At 42.4% G+C, this 25452-nt stretch overlaps 1 protein-coding gene across 1 annotated transcript in view; it reads right to left on the bottom strand.

The window, feature by feature from the left end:
* WARS2 (tryptophanyl tRNA synthetase 2, mitochondrial) overlaps window positions 1-25126 on the bottom strand; it is a 30530-nt gene extending 5404 nt beyond the window's left edge. The window contains exons 1-2 of the mRNA XM_081845477.1: window positions 25065-25126; window positions 9392-9649 (exon numbers count right to left, since the gene is read on the bottom strand). Of these exons, the coding sequence (XP_081701603.1) occupies window positions 9392-9649; window positions 25065-25109 (303 nt within the window). The 5' untranslated portion in view covers window positions 25110-25126. The remainder of the gene's footprint in view (window positions 1-9391; window positions 9650-25064) is intronic.
* Window positions 25127-25452: the final 326 nt, after the last annotated feature.

Raw genomic sequence — 25452 nt, 5'->3', positions numbered from 1 at the left:
AAAGCCCAGTCCTTCGTTCCTTAATTCTCATTGTCTGACTCATAATTGTACAAAGGCCTCCATCTCTTTACCCTAAGGGACAGGCAAAGCATATTTTCTCAGCTTGAAGAGGAACTGTGAAATTGCATTTTAGCCCACCAGAGTTAACCAGAATGCTGTTCTCAAATGCAACAGGTCCAAATATGGTTGGAACAACTGCATCATTCTCTCTCTCTCTCTCTCTCTCTCTCTCTCTCTTTCAGAACACACACAATGCATTAGGTAATGCTAACATTAACACATTGTAGAAGGACAGGGCATCACTTGTGGATAGCTGGTCCACGCGAAATATAGAACTCAAACTATATCACTTCATCCTAGAAAACGTGAAGTGGTTGGCAGAGGCCAAGCGAATGGATGTTTCACACTTATTAAGGAACAGACAGTAGTACTGGAGGCCGACTATACAGTGGTACCTCGGGTTACATACGCTTCAGGTTACGGGCTCCACTAACCCAGAAATAATACCTCGGGTTAAGAACTTTGCTTCAGGCGGCAGCGCAGCGGCAGTGGGAGGCCCCATTAGCTAAAGTGGTACCTCAGGTTAAGAATAGTTTCAGGTTAAGAACGGACCTCCAGAATGAATTAAGTACTTAACTCAAGGTACCACTGTACTTAAAAAACAGCTGAAGACTGTGGGGTGAGTGTGCATTGCCTCTGATGTGCACACACCCATTTGATGCCCTATTTGTCCATAGATTCTGCAGGTTTTTGTTAGCGCTTAAAATATTTGCAAAGCTAGAACAACAGTGGAGCAGTGGGGCTTTTCTGAATTGGTTATACTATTAGAAATACAGAGACAGATAATTATGAAATTATTGTGTGGTTTAATAAGTTAACTGTTTACATTTGGACAACTTTTCTATTGGAAGGAGAAACCAACCATTTCCTTAATAACAATTTATTTAACTAAAACAATAACATTACAGCATATGTATCCATGTTTGCTAACTGATGTTGTTAGTCTATTTTGTTTTGGCAAAAAAAGTGTTTTAGTTTTAGCACACAAGGAAAACTTAAAACAAATCCTTGTTTCCTGATTAATAGCCTTTGGGCTATAATGTAACTTAAATAGAAAACTATCTTTAGAAAGATTTTTCCTCCAAAAGAATTTTATTTTAAAAATCCAATTTCAATGTTAAAAAATCCTATTTTTTTTAAAAAAAGATTTTATTTTTTTACAAAATCATTGCTTTTTCCCCACCCTCACCCTGCTTTTCTTACACTATGGAGGTATACACCAAGGAAGAAGCCTGCACTTCAGATCTTTAACCTTTGGAAAACAACATTTCCCTCTCCCTCAGTTTTCTCTTTTATAAACTTAAGTTTAAATATTGATTTGTCAAAGATTACAGTCAGAATCAAGTCAAACAGGAAACCACATAGCTTTAGAGAAAAGTTGTCCAAATATAAACAGTTAACTTATTAAACCTCACAATAATTTCATAATTATCTGCCTATGTATTTCTAATAGTATAAGCAAATCAGTAATTTTTGATAAAACTGTAAAAACTACTCTGAAAATTTATTATTCCAAAAACGAAACCTTCATCTGGTTGTAAATATTAAGATTATACCAGCAAGAATCAGTCTTTCTGTAAAAAATAAATAAATAATAATAATAATAAAAAATCAAGTCTTACTGACTAGTGATTTAAATCAATTTGATTTAAATCAATTCTACCCTGGAGAAAAGTGTAAAGGTACTTTTGCTATAATAGAATCATTTGAAGTTCGCTTGCTCCTCCCCCAAGTCAAGCACAGAATCTCTCAGCTTTTCTTTCCTTCTTTAGCATCACATGCTGGAAACCAGCAGTTCTTTTGTAGAGAATTGAAGGTGGTCAAGAAAAGCCCCACTGCGCCACTGTTGTTCTGGCTTTGCCAATATTTGAAGCACCCCAACAGAATTCATGGAGGATAAGGCTATCGATGACCACTAGCCATGACAGCTATGTTCTGCCTGCCTGGTCGGAGGCAGTAGGCTTCTGCATAAGGTAAAGGTAAAGGGACCCCTGACCATTAGGTCCAGTCGTGACCGACTCTGGGGTTGCGGCACTCATCTCGCTTTATTGGCCGAGGGAGCCGGTGTACAGCTTCCGGGTCATGTGGCCAGCAGGACTAAGCCGCTTCTGGCGAACCAGAGCAGTGCACGGAAACGCCGTTTACCTTCCTGCCGGAGTGGTACCTATTTATCTACTTGCACTTTGACGTGCTTTCGAACTGCTAGGTGGGCAGGAGCAGGGACTGAGCAACGGGAGCTCACCCCGTCATGGGGATTCGGACCGCCAACCTTCTGATCGGCAAGTCTGTCGTTTAACCCACAGCGCCACCCATGTCCCTAAAGGCTTCTGCATACCAGTTTCCAGAAACCACAGGCGTGGTGGGCGCTGATGTGCTCAGGTCCTCCTTGTGCCCTTGCCATAGGAAGTTGCCTGCTATGAAAACAGGATGCTGGACTAGGTGGGCCACTAGCCTGATCTAGCAGGCTCTTAGGTTCTCATAAAATGGGTGGCTAATTTTTTCTAATAAGGCTGTTTTTCATACTATTTGATAGCACTGATCCATGCTTACTCCTGACAGGTCTCTCCAGTGTCTGGCTATGATGTTCCTGGCTGCTGAGAGTAGGTGGGTTATGAGCTCTTTATGATGTGAGTGGGCATTATTATCTTGGAAGGTGTTTAGTAGGGCCAGTTCTGGGCTGACTTCTAATATTTGCTTAGTTATTTTGCATATTTCTTGTACGACTGATGTCCAGAAGAGTTGGATTTCAGGACATTCCCACCACATGTGGAGGTATGTGCCTGTGGAGGTGCATCCTCTCCAGCATTTTGGTGAGGTTCCTGGGCATATTAGCACTAGTTTCCGTGGTGTTAGGTACTACCTGTAAGTGAGTTTCAGAGTGAGTTCTTTTCTTTTACACTAATGTCTCACAACAAATGAAACTGATCTGTAAAAAATGCAATTTGAAAAAAGAGACAATGCAGGTATTTTTGTAAATTAATAAATCTTTAATAATAAATAAAAATAAATAAATGGGTAGCTAACCTTTTTTGGGCCAAGGAGTGCATTGCCCTCTGGGACTACATGCCACTTGTTTCTGTTTCATCCCATACTGCCCATCCCATACTTCCTATCACCATCACTGAGAACCACTGAGGTCCAGATAAAAGTGCTCAGGAAGGAGTACTATAATCGTCTGAATTGTTTCCCCGAGGGCTGGAGATGGCCAAGCACTTGGGGAACGCCAGAGAAGAACTGAGAGCTCCTTACTGAGAGTCCTTCAACCTGCTTTTTCAGGAAGCAGAACCACCAATGAATCTTTAGCAAGCTGTTGGGGGTTGGCAGACCTTTCAAAAAGGCCTGGCGAGCCAGATTATGCCCACAGTGGCTGGCAGGTTGCAGTCCCTGGCACAGACCATCAAAAGAAGAGCAACAAAAGACGCAATTTATAGGGCCATGCAACAATCACCACTGGCATGACAGCATCCGTTTACATTAAAGCCCCTCTAATTTTAATCCATCAGCCAAATAAACACAGCCGTGTTAAGGGATAATAATAGACTTACTTTCCCCACTGATAAGACACTTGATTTAATAAGGATTTTAATGACTTCCATTCTTGGTGGTTTCTTACATTAAATGAGAAATCTCCAGGCAGAAGACATAACAATTCCTAATCAGACCTACTGATTGCACCCCACCCCAAGCAATTTATTTATTTAGGGCATTCCTATCCAAGGCAGAATTTAAGGCAACATACATGGAGCTCCAAGGTGGTCCCTTATCCAGATACTAACCAGACCCACACCTGCTTAGCTTCATCTGTGAATGCAAATGGTTCCCTTGAAATGTGGTGGACTGTAACTCACACCATCCCTGGCCATTAGCCATGCATGCTGGCACTGGTGGGAGCTGTAGCACACCATGTTTAGAGGGCGCCACACTCTCTGCCTTTGCACCAAAGGTTGCACAGGATTTCACAAGTTAAGATACAGTGGTACCTCGGGTTAAGTACTTAATTCGTTCCGGAGGTCTGTACTTAACCTGAAACTGTTCTTAACCTAGAGCACCACTTTAGTTAATGGGGCCTCCCGCTGCCGCCGCCCAATTTCTGTTCTCATCCTGAAGCAAAGTTCTTAACCTGAAGCAATATTTCTGGGTTAGCGGAGTCTGTAACCTGAAGCATATGCAACCTGAAGCGTATGTAACCCGAGGTACCACTGTAGTGATAAAGAGCTGCTGAGCTGAAAGTTGAGGCATAAAGCTATGGCCGTTCAAACACCGAAAGCAAAATTAACACTCAAAATATCCAGAACTGACTGATAGCAGCTTCTGAAAATGACACTGTGCAAGTTTATAATACAAACACAAGACACATGCTATCACCACCAAAGAAAACTAAGTGAACAAGAGAAAATCTCTACCTCTGTCAATTTTCTGTATACAATCTCAAAATGTTCTATGTTTTTCAAAATTGAAATTGTTCACTGAAAGATAAAGTTGAGTTATTTTTAATGGGACCAGAAATCAACATGGTTGACAAAGGCTTACTTTTAGGGAACCCTACAAACCAGACATTCCTTCCCACCTCCCTTTTCCCCTGCTAGCAAGCCAGAGTTTGCAGTTCATAGAATCATAGAGTTGGAAGAGACCACAAGGGCCATCGAGTCCAACCCCCTGCCAAGCAGGAAACACCATCAGAGCACTCCTGACATATGGTTGTCAAGCCTCTGCTTAAAGACCTCCAAAGAAGGAGACTCCACCACACTCCTTGGCAGCAAATTCCACTGTCAAACAGCTCTTACTGTCAGGAAGTTCTTCCTAATGTTTAGGTGGAATCTTCTTTCTTGTAGTTTGGATCCATTGCTCCGTGTCCGCTTCTCTGGAGCAGCAGAAAACAACCTTTCTCCCTCCTCTATGTGACATCCTTTTATATATTTGAACATGGCTATCATATCACCCCTTAACCTCCTCTTCTCCAGGCTAAACATGCCCATCATGACATGGTGAATTATATGCCCTCCAAACCAGAATCAGAAACCCGTTTGAAACCATGGTTTCCGATTCTGGTTTGGAGGGCAAGAATTAATCATATCATTTGCAGATTTGAACACCAGAACAAAATGCAGCTAGTATTAGTCCCAGAAACAGAGGGGCTGGTTATAAAAGAGAGAAGAGGGGGGTCGTTTGCATTGCGCTATTGGCATGTGATGGTGATGGAAGCAGCAAAGGCATATCTTTCAGGGGAAACCTTTTTACTTCTACATGACAGGACAAGTACTTAATGCACATTAACCCATGACTCTTGTAGATTAGTGGTCTAATGGGCTTTCCTGAAACTAGAACTCTATTTCCAACTTGGCAACTGTTCACTACATGTTGCAATGAGCACTAATGATTTCCACTTTCCTCTGCCTAGAGGATCTTCCTCTCTTTAGCCCATCCTTTACCATAACGTAGAAGATATCTACAGCCAAGAATTCGCTAATCCTCAACCAGCAACAGCCAGATGTTTTCATAGTGGTCAGAAGGATGGCAAAACCAACGCCCCTGGGAATTAAATGCTAAAGTATTGTCCAGGTTGCATATGGAATGAAAAGTGGTTGATTTTCTTTTGTTTGAATCACACACTTTGCCAGTTTCCACAATGACAAGTCCTAGACAACGACTGCAATTCTATGCACAGAGACTAAATCCCATTATACTCAGCAGGACTTACTTCTGAGTAGACATGCCCGGGACTACACTGCAAAAGGTGCTGCTAGCGGAATACCAACTAAACGAAACCTTTGCTAGAAACTTAGGCCAAGGCAGTGGCAGTGACGTAATAGGCAGCAGCTCAGAACCTTGCGTGTCTCCTGATGGAAAAGCCTGTTTTCCGTATAGATATTATCTTTCTCAGAAAATGTTTCCTGCAGCATAGCTAAAAATACTTGGAAGAACATCAGCATTACAAATCCCTCTATTTATTGTTTCCCATAGGAAGCAAGCTATGTCCATTAGCTGATTTCCCCAAAGATGTGATCATCCAATATGTTGTATCCCTAGAGCTCTTACTGGGCAAAGTTTCAATATTTTTTGCTGGGATTCAGGTGTTCCCTCTTCTACTCAAGGCAGTCGCAGTTGCTCTCCTCCTCTGCAGCCCTCCGTCCAGCTATTCCAGAAGTCCTCAATTTTAATCTGTCAACATATTGGGGAGGAGCCTCTTGAAAGAACTCTCTGTCTCCCTTTCCATTTACATCCAACTATATTACATGAAACTGCCATTGTTTTATTTCTCGATGAAACAAAAGTTTACTCATTTGTGAAAAAATATTTATACAGTACACTGCTATTCATGAAAAAAATATCAGAGCAATTCATAACAATTACACATAGCACCATACACTAAAAACCATATTAAGAAGTTAAAATCAGAAATCAGCTAACTATTGTGGAAAGAGAATTGCCTGCAAAAGCCCGACAGAAGAGAAAAGGTGATGGTGATTTGCCATGGCATATAACCAAAGGTATATACAGTCGTACCTAGCTTAGTTCTTAAATGTTTTGGTTCCCGTTCGACTTTCAAGGTACGACTGTATAACCAAAACTTCTCCCCGACAGGGTGTCTCGTATTTTAATCAATATCTTCATGTCAGTCTTAGATTCAGAGGTTTGAGTAGTGCTTCCTGTCCTCTGCTGCTTCTTTCTGTTCGGTTGCTGTATTTTATTCTTTATTGCAATCCACCCTTGTGGGTTTATTCCTGGCCTCATTTCTAAATAAGCAAATCAATGTGTCTTGAATGATTTTAACATGTGTGTCTCACCCTTCCTCCAAGATGCTCAGGGCAGTATACATTTTACCTCCCAACAACTCTGGCCTGAGCTCAGTCACCAAGCTTCATGTGAATTCTCAATCTAGACTGAAGCTCAACATTGGGCCCACTGCTCTGTGCCTCAGGGATGGGCCACACTTCTCCAGCCTGAGAGACACATTCCCTTGTGCCTACTTCTCTGGGGGGTGGGGTCTGTGCTACTGATGGGAGGGACAAATGCAAAAGTGGGCAGGACCACTCAAACATTATCTCACACATTCTCACATGCATTCTCCCACCTAACACACACAACGGACACCATTCACTCCCTTACTCACAAACATCCTTACATTCATGCACAACATGCAGATTCTCACTCCCCATGCCTGCAAGCACGATTGCTGTGGGAGGGAGATTTCTATGGAGAATGCAGCTTGCAAGGGTTAACACTACCACAGTAGTGGAAAGCACAGTGACGCTCACCTGACCTACCAACAGCTGAGTCACTGCTGCTTATTGGGAAAGAGAGTGGGAGGAGAAATTTGGCAGGGAAGTCAGCATGGTGCAAACACACCAGCAGTAGCAGCAGGTTGTTTCTGCTGCAGCTTTTGCACCACTCCCAGCTCCCCATTGCCTTGCCCCTTTCCTTACTGGTAAGCAGCTGTGCCTCAGCTGCTGGGAGGCCACCACACCAACTATCCGCTATAGTCCTTCCCTCCCCGGCTAATCTCCACAAAGATCGTCCTTGCCCCATGCAGCAATTACATTTGAAAACAGCCTTCTATTAGAGCTAATTGCTATGGGGGGTGGGGGGAGAGCTGCAGACCCGATTGGGAGGCCCCCAGGGCCAGCAATTCCCTGCCTCTGAAATACAATGTAGATGGGAGATGACAGTAATAGTTAAATAGAAGGTCTTATTGCAGCTGCTGAGTGATCTCATTTATCAAGCCAATTGACTGATGGCTGATGTTCGCCAACAGGAGCAAACAAGACAACTAACATTTTCCTGATGCCTGGAATCTCTCTCTGGACTTTGGAAGGTGACACCCTTTACCTAGAAAGTGTGCCAATTTTGCAATTTTAATTTGGACTCAGAAAGAGGAAAACTTTGCTGCTGAGTGCCAATGCAGTGGCTCCCAAAGGACTCTCCTTATACATTTGTAAACAGGTAAATATTATGAATACATTGTTAAATTCTAAAATAAAATAAGTTTTGAAACATTATGGCAATACAGTACAGTTTGGCTGATCTGTTTATTCTCTAGTGTATAACATTTTTTGGCTGAATTAGGCTAGATGTTCTCCATTTAGTAGAGTCCTTTGTGTCCCGTATAAGTTAACTTTCCTTCCCTCTCTTATAACACAATACATTTAATATGAAATCAAATGTTGCAGGGTTTTTGTTCTGATGTATTTTAGTTGTATCCTTTATTGGTTTTATTCAGGGGTGTTGGGTCAGTTCTTTAAACCATGATTATTATTTATTACATTTATTACATTTGTACCCTGTTCTTCCTCCCAAAGGAGTCCAGGGCGGTAAACATTAAAAGGTTAAAGGAGTTCAAGTTTTAAAAACACATATTTAAAACATTTAAAAACAGTTCAAACCCACTCAAAACATTTTGAGCACCTAAAACCTTTTAAAAGCAATCACATACTGTTCAGTTATTAATTTTGCAGCTGTTAGAAATTGTTATGTTGATGTAAGTCTACACTAAGAACTAAGAGTGTCCAAGGAACTAAATAAACAAAAACTAGCAATTGGAGAGTTATGCAAATTTGCCAATGTGCTTTCTTGTGTTTAATAACCTCTCTTCATTCATACCCTCTTCCCTCGCTCTCTCACTTTATCATTCACATACTACTCATGCAGACAAACTCACATACTGTTCAGACATCTGATCAACACTCAATGGTACTGCTTACTTTGTTCCACTCTTTTCATTAACATCTATCCCTAAGCTCTGGATGCCGACTTTTCAACGAAACGAAACAAAACAGTCAGAACGCCCTTACACATCCTGTTAATTCATCAGCAACTGAGCCAATGGAGTTATCTCACAGAAGGTCTCATTTCAAAATAGAGCTGGCAGACTTCTCTCACCAGTTAAGGCAGTGCGGTGTTCAAAATTCTAACCTGCATATAGCCCAGATCAGATTAGATCAGAATAATCTTTATTTGCATCAGCCACTAGCCATAGCAATAAAATAAAATAAAATATACTGAGGACATAGGTAAAAAGTTAACTATACAAAATACATTTTGGAGGTTTACATCAATAATCAAATAATATACCCCAGGTTTTTCCCTTTTGTACAATCTGTTGGGCACAAGATGGGTGGGTGGTGGTGGAGGAAATTCTGCGAAACTATTAAGTTCTGTGATTTAACCTCACATCTCATTTATCTGTTGACCACAGTAAGTATCCTCAAAAATTATCCAAACCTGGCTTTGACTTCTAAAGCACATATATAGATAATAATTGGGGGGGGGGTCTCTAAGTGGAGCTATGCTCTGTCCACTGAAATCAGATGCAGAGCCGGAGGGCAATACTGACCTGGGATTGTTGGAAAATGAAGCACTTCTGCGGGCTGATGCCACAGGCAAGGAGAACAGCAGTGACGTCTAAGATGCTCGTGCGTAAAACCGCTGGTTCCCTTGGTATGGTGAGGGAGTGGAGGTCCACAATGCTGTATAATACGGAACTGCATTCTTCCTGTAGCTTCACCCAGCTTGTGATAGCACCAAGGTAGTTTCCCAGATGCGGGATCCCGGTTGGTTGAATCCCAGAGAAAATCCTTTTCAGACCTTTATTCTGGAGCCAAGCCATAACGGAATGAATCATTAGCGTAGCAAACAATCACAGGGAACTGAACAGTATGAAAGTTCCCAGGTACATACCTGCAACTTTCTGTGCAAATACATAGGACAAATACAGGCAAAAAGATGGATATTTGAGCATACGGTAAACTCTACAATTACTCTCAGTCACAGCACTTTGGGGGCTCATGAGCTTTTGTCCATTTCAAAAGGACTCTGACCACGCAGCTTTTAAATTGGATTGTGCCCTAGCAGCTCAATCTTCCACAATTTGACAGAGTTGTGATATATTATTCTAAGGCAGTCATTTTTAATTACCGTAATAATAATAATAGACAAATAGTTGAAAATTGCTGGGCATCTTGGCAATCTACCTTTTAGTGATGTGCAAGTGGTTAACAAAAACGTCAATGGTTTGTGTAAGCAAAAAATAAAAATAAGTGATTTACAAGTGATACAGATTTATAGTGTGGATGGGCCACCTCTCAATCCTGCACACTTCTTCCCCCACATAGTCTTTTACTGGAACCCACAAACCTCATCTCCAACTGAAACAAAGCCTTATTAAGTGCTTCTGTACTTGCTTATTTCTATATCTTGTTTACCTGCGTAACCCCTCCCTCTAAATTTAGACTGTAAGTTCCTTGATCAGCAACCTATTTTTTTTAATTACTTTTATTATATTGTAAAACATCATGACAGCACTGTAATAACTTGCACATTATGGTTTTTTAAAAAACATTTTTTTTAAAAAAAAAACCAACAACCTCCTAATCTGCTTTACGTGGTGAAGATTTGTGTTTTTGTTAAACCAACTGCTGGACTGGTGGGAACAGAAACAAAATTGCAAGTCTTAAATATAAAGAATATAAACCACTGCTGTTTCTCAGTGGAAGACTGGAAGTTTGCTACAATACCAGTTATGTACTGCTATTCGAAGACTGCAAATCTAAGCATGGTTACTTGTGTGTAAGCCTTGCTGAACACAGTGGAAATTTCTTCTGAGTAAGAATTCACCGTATCAGGTTATACACTTCAAAAACAGCTGAAGAGATTGTTCGGCTAAAACCTTCATAGAAAATAGTTGACGCTCAAGAAAGAATGTTGTCATGTCCTCAAAAAAATTGTAATGGCAGTATCATTATTTCCAGCTCTGGTTATTCAATTTCTTTTTGCTAGTCCTTCCTTTCTCTGTATGCCAGAATGTTTTTCAGATATTCACCATCTCCCTTATTCCTACGGGAGACAAATATTCTTGTTGACTCAAGAAGGAAACTCTAAAGTATGACTGTCCAAACAGTTACATTATTCAGTAAGGTGGGTTTTATATATATATATATATAAAGCAAAACCAAGCCCTGAGATATAACTTGGTATTTGTCTTTTTTAAGAATCCGCTTAAATCATTAATCATAAGTGAGCTCTGACAGACTGATCTCTAAAAAGGAAAGCAACTTTCTGGGTGGCCCATTTAACTTTACTTTCCACTTTCGATTGTTAACCAAAGCTCATGTTCAAATGCAACACTTCTTCTTCCAAGACTGTTTCTCCAAAAACAAAAGGGCTGCTACACAAAACTGCACCCCAGTGTCATATTCACCTCCTCCGTAATGGATAGTAAAAAAAATTTCCCACATTTGTCTAACATCATCACCCTTGCTGTGTTGCATTCCCCATATGTGGCAGCCAATGTTGTGGAGTAGGAGTGAAAAAAAAGCACAAATTATATCAGGACAGAGGGCATACCGTATTTTTTCGTCTATAAGACGCCCCCATGCATAAGACACCCCCTATTTTGGGGGACTCAGATTTAAGAAAATCCACCCTCGACACTATCTGTGTATATAAGACGCCTCCTAATTTTGGACATTATTTTTTTTGCAGGGGGACGGGACCTAGTCTTATACACGGAAAAAGACGGTATTTTACTTGATGCTACGGAAAGAGGGTACCCTTTCTTCTGCTCATAATCCTACCCTTAAGAGATGCCTCTGGACACACCATCAAATTCGTATATACGTTGTAAATGCAACAGATTCTATGCCATACCACCAGCAGCTTTTGAAGCCCTCCCAGTTTCAGAAGTAATCTGCCATGCGGAGTAGTGGGAAGTTGCTGGAGCGGCTGTGGTTCAGCACACACACTTTGCATTCAGAAGACGCTGGGTTCAGTCCCAGATTTCTCCAGTTAAAAGGGTCACAGAATCAAAGAGAGAAGAGGAAGGGAGAGACCCTCTGACAGAGACCCTGGATAGTCAGAAACAGTCAGAAGAGACATCGCTAAACTTGATGAATCAATAGTACAGTGGTGCCTCGCAAGACGAAATTAATCCGTTCCGTGAGGCTCTTCATATAGCGTTTTTTTCATCTTGCGAAGCAAGCCCATTGGCAGTTTAGCAGATTAGCGCTATTAGCGGTTTAGCGGCTTTTAGCGGATCAGCTGATAAGCGGCTTAGGGCTTAGGAAAAGGGGGGGGGAGGGAAAAACCCCCGCAGGAACTCGCAAGACATTTTCGTCTTGCGAAGCAAGCCCATAGGGAAATTCGTTTTGCGAAGCGCCTCCAAAACGGAAAACCCTTTCGTCTAGCGGGTTTTCCGTCTTGCGAGGCATTCGTCTTGCGGGGCACCACTGTAAAAGTCAGCTTTGTGTGGTAAAAGGCAGCTTTGTGTGGTAGACACATGCCCTCTTTCCTACCAGAAAAATGCTAGGTGTTTTTTGTTTTGTTTTGTTTTATAAAGGGAAACCTGCTATCTTGAAGAAAACAGCAAGGTTTCCTTAACATGCAGAACACTTGCAATTTGCTAATTAAAGGTGTAGCTCGTGAAGGACAGATCCTGAAGCTGAGGCTCCAGTACTTTGGCCACCTCATGAGAAGAGAAGACTCCCTGGAAAAGACCCTGATGGTGGGAAAGATGGAGGGCACAAGGAGAAGGGGACGACAGAGGAGGAGATGGTGGGACAGTGTTCTCGAAGCTACCAGCATGAGTTTGACCAGCATGAGTTTGACCAAGGGAGGCAGTGGAAGACAGGAGTGCCTGGCGTGCTCTGGTCCAGGGGGTCACAAAGAGGCGGACACGACTGAACAACTAAACAACAACAACAATTAAAGGTGTAGTATGATGTGAAGCGGAAAAGGAGTGATCGCACTAAGTGCACAATCAAACACTACACCTCAAATACCGTGACCCATTATGGATACTTCTGCAATAACAAAAATATATTAAATAACAAAAATAGCTGTTCTATTACAAAGGAATTTCAGAAATAGACTGGAAAGAGAAGCTGCTGAATTGCAACTTATCACCAAACTTAAAACTATGGAGAGACCTGGTTTGAATAAAGACATTGGATTCTTATCTCATTATACATGACAAAGCCATTTTTCACCTTCTCACCCCTTGCTTTTTCCTGTTAGACCTATTGCAGTCGTTAAGAGTCGTCAACAGGCTCATCGCAGCTATCTGCCAATCACCCATTCCCACCACCCTTCTGAGTAATACCCCTCCCCACCTTCTCACTATATAGAAAGGTCCGGTGACTTCTGTTTCAGTGTATCTGAAGAAGTGTGCATGCACACGAAAGCTCATACCTAGAACTAACTCAGTTGGTCTTTAAGGTGCTACTGGAAGGAATTTTTTTATTTTGTTTTGACCATGGCAGACCAACACGGCTACCTATCTGTAACTAAAAATATATTGCTTAGAGACAGTTCATAGAGAAACAACTGAAATGATTAAATGCCTGGAAACAACTAATTTTTTGTTGTTGTTGAGGGGGAAGAGAGATTGAAAGAATCACATATGCACAGTTTAGCTAAATTAGAACATTTGCTTTCTTCCATCCTAAGCTTGCCAGAGTCTGGTCTATTCCACTTCAAACACTCCAACAACAATACCCTGTAATCAACTGGAAATAATTTTTATTTAAAATATTTTCCATGTGCTGATGTTTAAAGCTGGGAAGAGGTGAAGTTCCTATTAGGGATTCTAACTGAGAATCTTATTTTCGCTATAATGTCCTCCAAATAACCATCACTATCTCGGCCCCGACTCTCTGCATCGGAGAAACAATTCACTCATTCAGTCATTAAGAGCTGTAGCAGAGAAAGCTCATAAGTAGTTACAGCCTAAGTAGGAACACGAATGATATTTACAGTACATCTGTATCCAAGGTGCCTCATCTTCTCACAAACCCGCTATATCCTTTATAAAAATACTGAGCTCAAATTGGATACGGATGAAGGAAATTACATATGCTCCAACTGTACTGTTACCTGACTGTAGATAAAACTTTATAAGGATAAAAGAAAGCATAAGCTAAGAAATTACTTTGTTATATCCACAAAACGTTAACAAAATATTATGTCAGCAGATAATGAAAGCCTCTTAGAAAAATAAATGGCAGTGATAAAGCAGTGGGTTTTTTTTAATAGAGTAACCATTCATCAAACGGGAGCCAAGAGATTGAATGACACACTATCTGATTAACAGTGCAATCCTACACGTTTCTACTCAAATTTCTCTACGTACTTTCAGGTGAGTGGGCATAAACTCCAGCCTAAGAGGTTCAGGTAGAGTGGAATTCAATAAACAGATTGTGTATTTCAAAAAGGGCAATACCACATTAACTCCCAGTGGACAGAATAGCTAGTGACAAAATCAATGGAATTGGATTCAAAACTTAATTTTAAATTACAAATACTGCTGGCACATTTTAAATATTAAAGTGCTTGACACATGCTATGGCACAGGGGAGATAAAATGAATCATGCAGGAAAGAAATATAAACATATAATGGTCACAGATTAACAAATCGCGCCATTACAATTGTGTAATGAGGGGAATATAAGTGGTAGATTATTGATAGTTTTGGCAAAACGATGCAATAATGAAGTTTTTCCTTGTGCTGATGGTTTTTAAAATGCTTATAACGCTTCAGTTGTTATTGCACAATATTTTTCTGGATTTGATACCTCATTAATAATAAAATACGAGTTGCACAAAGCGTTTCATTTCAGCTTAAAATAATATTCATTAAAAATAAGAATTCTGAAATCATAGTGCTAAAAGCCACACTGCCCTGCTACAGGCTTTGCTCACTGTTTATTCACCCTGCAAGAGTCAGAAGGCAACATAGCAGGGAGTTCAGTCTGGTGTCATGAAATCATAGGGCTGGAATGTGCTTGACTGAAATGTTGAGGTCAGGACATCAGAGCCACATGCTTAAAAGATCTGGAGTTAGTAAAGGATTAAAAAGAGAGAGAAAGAGTATGTTTCTCAAGAGTTCCCAATGGGCAGAAATATAAGCCATAGGAGATGCCAACTCAGACTACAGCCACTCAAGAATTACCATTTCTGTCCAGAGAAAAAATCCCTTAGCATCAGAGAATTCTGCATAGTACGGTTTTGTGACCAGTCTTAAAAGACCTCAACCTTTGCTGGAAACAGGGGCATAAGATCCTATATAAGAGCAACAGATTCATTATCTGAGTGCAGATCGTGATATAGGCAAAATGGCACCAGCCACCCACAAGATCAACAGGCTTGGGGAAACCTCAAAGGTTTGCAGAGGTACATATATGCAGAATGAAAGAACCCTAGAAGAGAGGGCAGATGCAAAAAACAGCCTACTGAGGAGGGTTGAGTGTGCCTGGTAGGAATGGAAGGCTGACTGGAGAATGTGGAAAGGGAAATGGAAAACGAATGGAAGAGTAATGTAATGGAGTATCATTAACGGTGGTCTGTCTGGTTGGCTGGAACCCTGACCACTCTGCACAACAATACAGTGGTACCTCGGGTTACAGACGCTTCAGGTTACAGACTCCGCTAACCCAGAAATAGTACCTCGGGTTAAGAACTTTGCTTCAGGATGAGAACAGAAATTGCGCCACAGTGGCACCGCAGCAGCGGGAGGCCCCATTAGCTAAAGTGGTACTTCAGGTTAAGAACAGTTTCAGGTTAAGAACGGACCTTCGGAACGAATTAAGTTCTTAACCAGAGGTACCACTGTATTTCGTTGCAGGTTCTACGTGTATATGTTATGAGCTCCACAATGTAATTCTGTAGAGTGAGGAAAAGTGATTTCTAGAAGACACCAGTAAGCTTCACTTCCATTGTAGGACAGTCCTGAGGTGTGGTGCGTCAGTTGTTTTTACTGGATGGTTTCCCAGTCCTTGTACAGTGGTGCCTCGCAAGACGAAATTAATCCGTTCCGTGAGGCTCTTCGTATAGCGGTTTTTTCGTCTTGCGAAGCAAGCCCATTGACAGCTTAGCGGATTAGCGCTATTAGCGGTTTAGCGGCTTTTAGCGGATCAGCTGATAAGCGGCTTAGGGCTTAGGAAAAGGGGGGGAAAGGGGAAAAGGGGGGGGGAATCCGCAGGAACTCGCAAGAAATTTCGTCTTGCAAAGCAAGCCCATAGGGAAATTCGTTTTGCGAAGCGCCTCCAAAACGGAAAACCCTTTCGTCTAGCGGGTTTTCCGTCTTGCGAGGCGTTCGTCTTGCGGGGCACCACTGTACTGGGCTTCCAACTCTGCTTTGTTAACTGGCTCAGCTTCGGAGCTATTAACAATCTAACACAGAAATTTGGCACCTGAAGCTTTTCCCTCGACTTTTTCCACACGAAGAAAGCTTTGCCTGCTTACATTTTTGAATCACAGTAGATACGAGCACAGAAACGGGGGGGTGGGGGGGTGGAACAGGTGTCAACTACACTATTGCCTCTGCACATTTCTTATTTATTCATCTTTAAAAGCAATGTAAAAAAAATGGTGTGGAATTTAGTTAGGAATAATCAAAAGATCTAACATACAGATTTTGAGAACCTTAGTAGTACTAGGCAGCCATACCAATATGGCCATTAACGTGCAGATTAAACAAATTGTTCCAATCTCCCCCCACCCCTTTTCTTTTTGAAATCATGTTATGAAATACAGTTATGGCACACGTGCTGTTAACTGTCAAGTGAAGTCAGTGCTATCTGGCTCCGAAGCCTTTTCTTTGGATTTGTTTGCACTTTGGAGTAGAAGATTCCAGGTTACAGATCGACCCATCTGTTTAAAGAGAGCAGGTAAGGAAACGATAAGGTCGCAAAGCTAATTTTAAATACAGGTGTGTTTGTGTGTGCACGCTCATATGTATGCAAGCGAGCAGGAGAGAGAGAGAAAGAACGAACGCAGGAAGAGAGGAGCGGATCGCTGCTGACATGTGCGACAAGAAAGATTGATGGTTTCCCTCTCTAGTTTTCCCTACTGTGAAGGCACACAGGGGGTGGGGAAGGGGACGAAGAAGCCGCTGCGCCAGCGACAAAGCAAGCTGCTTCGCTTATACCACTTGAGCCCTGATTAATGAGGCGGCAGCAACTCAGGAAATGGAGAAGGATCATGCTTAGACTTCCCCCTTATTGTTACTTAGCTATAATTTGAGCCACAGAGTTCCACATGTTTTTAGTTGGTTTGCTAGTTATGAATTTCCAAATTGGTTAGACAAAGAGAAACTGCCAGGAGACTGAAGGAAAGAGCGTGTTTGGGGGGCGGGGGAGAGAAAGAGAGAGAAACCTGTGTGCAAACTCTTACCTTGAGCTGAAGACTATGAAGTCTGGATGTGCTAGCAAACATAGGGGTTGTAAGCCAGTGCTACTCAGAGCAGACCCACTGAAATGAACGAATGCAAGTTACTTGTGTCCATGCATTTTAATAGGCCTTCTCTGAGTAGGAGTAGGTTTGGATGCAGCCTGCAGCTCCAGTAAATCACGCAAACAAGCTCAGCCTATATTGTACCTGAGAGTAAGGCTGCAATCTTAACTCCACTTACCCAACGAATTCAATAGGACTGACATAGGAGGTTAGGATTGCATGGTAAATCAATGGGACTTACTTTTGAGTAGATTTCTTTAGGACTGCATTGTTAAATCTATTTAAACTTGTCAGTTAACTGCATCAAATACCCATTAGCACTATTAAGTCAGGGAAATAATAATAGAAATAATAATTGTAAATTTTATAAAACATTTGTATTTCTTGCTAATTTTAAACCCTGTTTTATACACAATCTCAACAGAAACTCAGGGCAATTCACACATTACAGTGCAGAAGTTTAAACCCACGTAAAAAACACTTAATACAGATTGTGAAGACTGAGAGCAAAGAATAAGGAAAAGTGATATACTAGATCAGCAACATCCAATATTTCCCTGGCACCATTTCAAAATTTTACCATATGCTTAGGTAATATTCTCTCCCTCCTCTGCACATTCCTCCTGTTTTTCTCCTCTTTTCTCTTCCGCCCTTCTCTTCTAAACAATATAAACAAACAAACAAATTAAAATAGTGGTGATACCACTGATAAGACCCAGCTTAAGAAGCGTGACCCATTTTGTGGGTTCCAGCACACTAAAGGGGAATTCACAAAAATACATAAATCTCCTAATAGAGCCTAGAGAATCCTATCCCTGTATAAATATACAAAGCCAGTATCTGCATGTGGAGGGTGTTCCAATTTCTTAACTCCCTTCATGTAAGATTTCCAGAAGCCATCAGCTGCCTGCTGTGGATAAAATGATTTTAACAGGCACTTCAAAGTAAGTGGCGCTGAACTAAATGGGATTTTCTTCAGAGTGAACAAGCAAAAGATTACACAGTAAATGGAGATTTGGTTAAATTCAGAAGGGCTGTACTTACGTCTATCTGTTTCTTACACATGCCCACAAACCACTCAAAATAATTTGGAAATTATAGCAAAACCTTCTACATGCACATCTTTAACAATGGTTTAAACTTCATCTATATTTGAAACTAGAAATACTGTTTGGAAGTGTAAACCAACTAGGTTCTAAAGAGGAAATATACTCCCTGGCAAGTTCCCTCCTAAAAAGTAAGGGGAAATGTGTGTGCGTCTTATGGAGCGAATGCAGGCTGCGCAGCTATCCCAGAATCCAGAACAGCAAGAGGGATTGCTGCTTTCACTGCGCAGTGATCCCTCTTGCTGTTCTGGCTTCTGGGATTCAGAATATTTTTTTTCTTGTTTTCCTCCTCCAAAAACTAGGTGCGTCTTATGGTCTGGTGCATCTTATAGAGCGAAAAATACGGTATTCTGAGAAACGTCTCAGAAGCTTTATTCCCTTTCTGTACCCATTATAAAACATTTTCAAACTGCAGAATCAGTGACTTAAAAGTAGTACAGAATGCAGCAACCACTTTTCAACATGATGAGTCTCTGGAACAGGACACACTTTTGTTCTACTGTGTTTCTTATTGCCATTCATGCACAATTCTGATTGTTTTAACCTATAATTTCTAGAACACTTAGGGACTTACCATTATAGCAAACAGGCAAACTGCTTGATGGCAGCCTCTGTACCATCAAGGTGTGATTAGCAAGGGCTTTCCTTTTCAGTGACTTTGAAACTCCCTTCCCCAACAACATGTTTGACGAAGCCCAAATTTGAGCATTTTCCAGCAGGCATGCAAGCACAGAAACATCTGCTTGCCAGAGAAATCTAGGAAGTTATGCAAACAACGGGACATCAAACTTTATCAATATTTTATATATTTTTATTTTAGATCCTGGCAGCTGCTTCACAATGGAAGACAGAGGACTTCAACACCCTTTTGGCTTTACATATGGGTGTGAGAAAACACCAGAAATTTAATTTTCATTGATAGACATTTTGCTTTTAAGCCACTTGGTATGCTAAGAAAAAGGGATTTAGAGTGGGGAATACCAAACACTTTGGTACTGCGTCACTATAAACCCAGATGTTTCCTTGATATTTGTAGATGAGGAAACTAGCAATAAGTGTTTAGGACTAGGAGCGAAAGATTAGGCACATTTACATGGAATTAAGTCCTATAAAAATAAATGACTCATTTCTATGCACATTTATGTGGGATTAGGATGCAAGAGGCTCACTGGAAGGACAGATCGTGAAGCTGAGGCTCCAAGACTTTGGCCACCTCATGAGAAGAGAAGACTCCCTGGAAAAGACCCAGATGTTGGGAAAGATGGAGGGCACAAGGAGAAGGGGACGACAGAGGACAAGATGGTTGGACAGTGTTCTCGAAGCTACCAGCATGAGTTTGACCAAACTGCGGGAGGCAGCAGAAGACAGGAGGGCCTGGCGTGCTCTGGTCCAGGGGGTCACGAAGAGTCGGACACGACTAAACAACAACAACAGGATGCAAGACGACTAAAGGCTTATGTTTGAATCTGCCAGTCTCGAACCTGAACACTACTCCTTTCCTCCACTGCTGAAACCTTGTCCTATAAGTTCTGCGAGGAACATTTTTAACATAATGGCAACCTAATAGTTACTGTTAAGATACCGTCAGGGGCTGAAGCAGAGCAACTGCCTTCCTTATTTGACACATTCAACATTTCACAGATCTTTGAAGCCACTTTTGCTTTAACTGAGTTGTCTTCTGAAAATGCAAAAACTACCACCTGATTTTTGGCTGGCCCCATTTTGTTTCCAAAATGACAAGCATAACATGACTGAAGCCCAGCATTAAAAGAGACAAGTGGATTGGGGTCCTGCAACTAAAGGTGTGTCCAATGTGTTCCAAGCCCCTTAATAGGAGTGCTCTTGTTCAGAAATTGACCGCTGCAAAAAAGGAACCTTGTAATTTAAGACTCATAAAGGTAGGAGGTTTCAGGAGTTTAGAATGGGAGGATACTGCTATTTATTTTTCTACACCCCACCAAACAAACTCTTCCCCCAGTGTGCTACGAAGTACCAGATGACTCATGTTCATGACTGGCTGATATTTGTAAAACTTAGTACTTTATAGCACATGTAGTGGGTGTTTCTGGCAAATAAGAATACTGCTGAATACATACTGCTAAAACTACCACAAACAGCATGCAGGGAGAGGTTTTTTAAATCCTTTGTGCACAGATCCCTTTACTTGTAATTCTCACTTCAGAATCACTATACATTGGTACCTCAGGTTACATACGCTTCAGGTTACATACGCTTCAGGTTACAGACTCCGCTAACCCAGAAATAGTCCTTCAGGTTAAGAACTTTGCTTCAGGATGAGAACAGAAATTGTGCTCCGGCGGTGCGGCAGCAGCAGGAGGCCCCATTAGCTAAAGTGGTGCTTCTGGTTAAGAACAGTTTCAGGTTAAGTACGGACTTCCAGAACGAATTAAGTACTTAACCCGAGGTACCACTGTACTTACCAAAAGTTATTTTTTCTAATTCTTTCTCTCCCCCACCCAACAGGCCACAGGTCAGCTGCCCTCAATGTTCTGTAGGTCCTGGAAACTCATAAGCCCTTCTTAGGCCATTTCTAGGGTTTCTTTCTCTTTTCAAACTAATTCTGGGTACCTGGGGGAGTCCCCTGACTGTGTTGAAATCACTACCTTATCTTTTAGAGGATGCTTCACTCCCAAATTGACAGGCACCCAACTACTCGCTTCGTATCACAAGGAACAAATGAAGAATCACAGCAAAACATTGCAGCGTATTCTAACCACAAAGAAGAGTGTTCCTGTTCAGGACACAGCCAACGTAGAGCAGAAACCTTGTTTGGCGCTCATACCTGCAATCCCAAAGATTGCAGTTAGGGATAATGAAGCCCCTTGTTTTTGCCAATATTGGACAAAATAGTCATTTTTTTCTATATAAGTTTCAGTATAGTGTAAGAAGCCCCTCAGGGTATCTGCAAAGCTTTGGAACCAATGCCACCAACACCTTGCCCCTGAAATGCCCAATTTTGAAGCTTCCTGTCTGCTACCACCAGCAACAAAACAATAGGTCAAGCTTGGTAGCTGGAGTGCAGCTGGGTTTCCGATCTCCACTCCAAAGACACTTCTCTGATAGAAAAGAGGCGCCAATGAGCCATCCTAATACTCTCCAGTCATCCCTGGCATTGAGACTAATTAAAAACAGCACCATGTTGTTGTTGTTAATTAATTAAATTTGTATACCAATTTTTTATTCAAAGGTCTCAAGGCAGTTCAGAGGATAAAAATACAAGATAAAAACACAAAATTGGCTGATGTTGTTTGTGCAGTTTTTAAAAAGGCCAGGTGGCAATCTTGTAGCCTGTGTTTTGTGAGCCATTGAGAGATAGAGGACTTGCAGGAAAAGGGGAATGCTAGCAGTCTGTACTCAGGCGGCCACTAGCTGTTGAATGGACAAAAAGAAGAGAAAGGATGCTTAGGCATTTAGACTTACAGGCACCAAAGTTAGTTTTGCAAAGTCCCTTACGATGGGCTCTTTCTTGCAATGCTCTTAATGTTCTTTCACAGAATCATAGAATTGTAGAACTGGAAAGGACCACGACGGTCATTTAGTCCAAACCCCTGCAATTTGCTTAGTAAGTCCAACCCCCACACAACTGCACCCTTATATACAGGAGACACTTTGAACAGTCAGAAGGAACTGTTGTTACTGTTTACTTCATACTCCCACTACCACTACCATCGCCAATCTATCAAAAACTGTCAGGAATAAATTGCTATCCTCTGTCTGTTTCAAGAGACATTGGAGTGCACCTCTGGGGATGAACTCAAACCCCTGTGTTAGCTTCACAAGCCTTGGCAGTGTTGTATTATGGAGGTACTGGGCTGCTCAGATGACAAAAGTGGCTGGGGAGCCGCCCAGAGTGGCTGGGGAAACCAAGCCAGATGGGTGGGGTATAAATAATAAATTATTATTACTATTATTATTATTATTATTATTATTATTATTATTGAGACCCTGATTACAAAATGAGGTAATCCACCTTTGAGCAGTTTTATATTAACATAGATGTCTGTGAAACTCCATTCCAACTACACATGGCTGAGGGCAGGGAGGAAGAGGGGGCCCTAACAGGAGACCAGAAGCCCCTAACGCAAAATAATAATAAAACCCTGTCAGCAGAGCGTGAGGCTCTTAATGACAGGGTCATGGGTTTGAGCCTCACCTTGGGCTAAAATATTCCTCCTGCATTGCAGGGGGTTGGACCCTCAGGGTCCATTCCAATGCTACAATTCTGTGATTCTACACAGTACATTAAAAAAGTAATGTACACAGTAAAAACCCAGAGACATCACCTTGCTGACAAAGGTCCATATAGTTAAAGCTATGGTTTTCCCAGTAGTGATGTATGGAAGTGAGAGCTGGACCATAAAGAAGGCTGATCGCCGAAGAATTGATGCTTTTTGAATTCTGGTGCTGGAGGAGACTCTTGAGAGTCCCATGGACTGCAAGAAGATCAAACCTCTCCATTCTGAAGGAAATCAGCCCTGAGTGCTCACTGGAAGGACAGATCGTGAAGCTGAGGCTCCAAGACTTTGGCCACCTCATGAGAAGAGAAGACTCCCTGGAAAAGACCCTGATGTTGGGAAAGATGGAGGGCACAAGGAGAAGGGGACGACAGAGGACGAGATGGCTGGACAGTGTTCTCGAATCTACCAGCATGAGTTTGGCCAAACTGCGGGAGACAGTGGAAGACAGGAGGGCCTGGCGTGCTCTGGTCCAGGGGGTCACGAAGAGTCGGTCATGACTAAACAACAACAACAACAACAACATCACACATTGTAATTATGGGGGAGGGGGGAGAGAGAACATCTTATTTTTCTCTGTACCATGTATACCACTTTACGACTTGCAAGCATGGAACCTGAGGGACCAGGGTTTGAATCCCCACTCAGCTACGAAGTTCACTGGATGACTCTGGGCCAGTCACCATCTCTTAGAATAGAATCATAGAATCATAGAGTTGGAAGAGACCACAAGGGCCATTGAGTCCAACCCCCTGCCAAGCAGGAAACACCATCAGAGCACTCCTGACATATAGTTGTCAAGCCTCTGCTTAAAGACCTCCAAAGAAGGAGACTCCACCACACTCCTTGGCAGCAAATTCCACTGTCGAACAGCTCTCACTGTCAGGAAGTTCCTCCTAATGTTTAGGTGGAATCTTTTTTCTTGTAGTTTGGATCCATTGCTCCGTGTCCGCTTCTCTGGAGCAGCAGAAAACAACCTTTCTCCCTCCTCTATGTGACATCCTTTTATATATTTGAACATGGCTATCATATCACCCCTTAACCTCCTCTTCTCCAGGCTAAACATGCCCAGCTCCCTTAGCCGTTCCTCATAAGGCATCGTTTCCAGGCCTTTGACCATTTTGGTTGCCCTCCACTGGACACGCTCCAGTTTGTCAGTGTCCTTCTTGAACTGTGGTGCCCAGAACTGGACCCAGTACTCCAGGTGAGGTCAGACCAGAGCAGAATACAGTGGCACTATTACTTCTTAGCTACCTAACCTACTTCACAGGGTTGTTGTGAGGATTAAAAGGGGAATAGGAGAGCCATGTACACCACCTTGAACTTCCTGGAAGGAAAATGTGGTATAGAAATGTTATACACACTCGTTTTCATTTTTCATTTGCCACGTGACACAACCTTGATGGCAGAAAGTGAGGAGGAATTAAAGAACCTTTTAATGAGGGCGAAAGAGGAGAGCGCAAAATATGGTCTGAAGCTCAACATCCAAAAAAACAAAAACGAAGATCATGGCCACTGGTCTCATCACCTCCTGGCAAATAGAAGGGGAAGAAATGGAGGCAGTGAGAGATTTTATTTTCTTGGGCTCCATGATCACTGCAGATGGTGACAGCAGCCACGAAATTAAAAGACACCTGCTTCTTGAGGGAAAAGCAATGACAAAGCTGGACAGCATCTTAAAAAGCAGAGACATCACCTTGCCAACAAAGTTCCGAATAGTAAAAGCTATGCTTTTTCCAGTAGTGATGTGTGGAAATGAGAGCTGGACCATAAAGAAGGCTGATCGCCAAAGAATTGATGCTTTTTGAATTCTGGTGCTGGAGGAGACTCTTGAGAGTCCCATGGACCGCAAGAAGATCAAACCTCTCCATTCTGAAGGAAATCAGCCCTGAGTGCTCACTGGAAGGACAGATCCTAAAGCTGAGGCTCCAAGACTTTGGCCACCTCATGAGAAGAGAAGACTCCCTGGGAAAGACCCTGATGTTGGGAAAGATGGAGGGCACAAGGAGAAGGGGACGACAGAGGACGAGATGGCTGGACGGTGTTCTCGAAGCTGCCAGCATGAGTTTGACCAAACTGCGGGAGGCAGTGGAAGACAGGAGGGCCTGGCGTGCTCTGGTCCAGGGGGTCACGAGGAGGCGGACACGACTAAACAACAACAACAACAACAACAACAACTATCCCACCCTGACTGTAAGGCGGCGACTCGCCCACTTCCGCCCCGGAAGCACCGCGGCCGCGTGGCGGGATTCGAATCCAGAACACCGTCCCCAACCTCAACCTCGCTTTCGCCACAGCGGCTCCCGGTTTCCCCCAGCCTTTTTTTCGTCCCTCGGCTGCCGCATTTCGCTCCCTCCAAGAAGGGACCGCGACCCGGAGCGCCGTTTCTCCCTCTCTGCACTTCCTGAGCCCCGTTACCTGTAGGAGGTGAAGCGCCCGGGCGGAGGAACTGGGCGCCGCCATGTTGGAAAGGTAGGGACGGTCACGTGACGCCGCGCGTGCGCACTAGGTCATTCATGCCTCCTCCTCTTCTGCCCCCGCCTCCCCTCCCCCCGAGGCTGAGATTCTGCAACGCAGCAGGAATATTTCCCCCCTGCGGACCCTGAGATGAAAGAATCTCGTGCATCTGCCGACTAAACTGTGCCATCAGTTTGGAAGGCTGACTGCCTTGGCCTCCATTTAAAAAAAAGAAAAGATAATAATAATAATAATAATAATAATAATAATAATAATAATAATAATAATAAGGATTGCTTAACGCCTATGTTGCACACATCTCCCTATTGTCTCTGGCCATCAGTTCTCC

The sequence above is a fragment of the Podarcis erhardii genome (assembly GCF_964252035.2).
Source record: "Podarcis erhardii genome assembly, chromosome: 17".
Lineage (NCBI taxonomy): Eukaryota > Metazoa > Chordata > Lepidosauria > Squamata > Lacertidae > Podarcis > Podarcis erhardii.
This window is presented reverse-complemented; position numbering and strand designations above follow the sequence as displayed.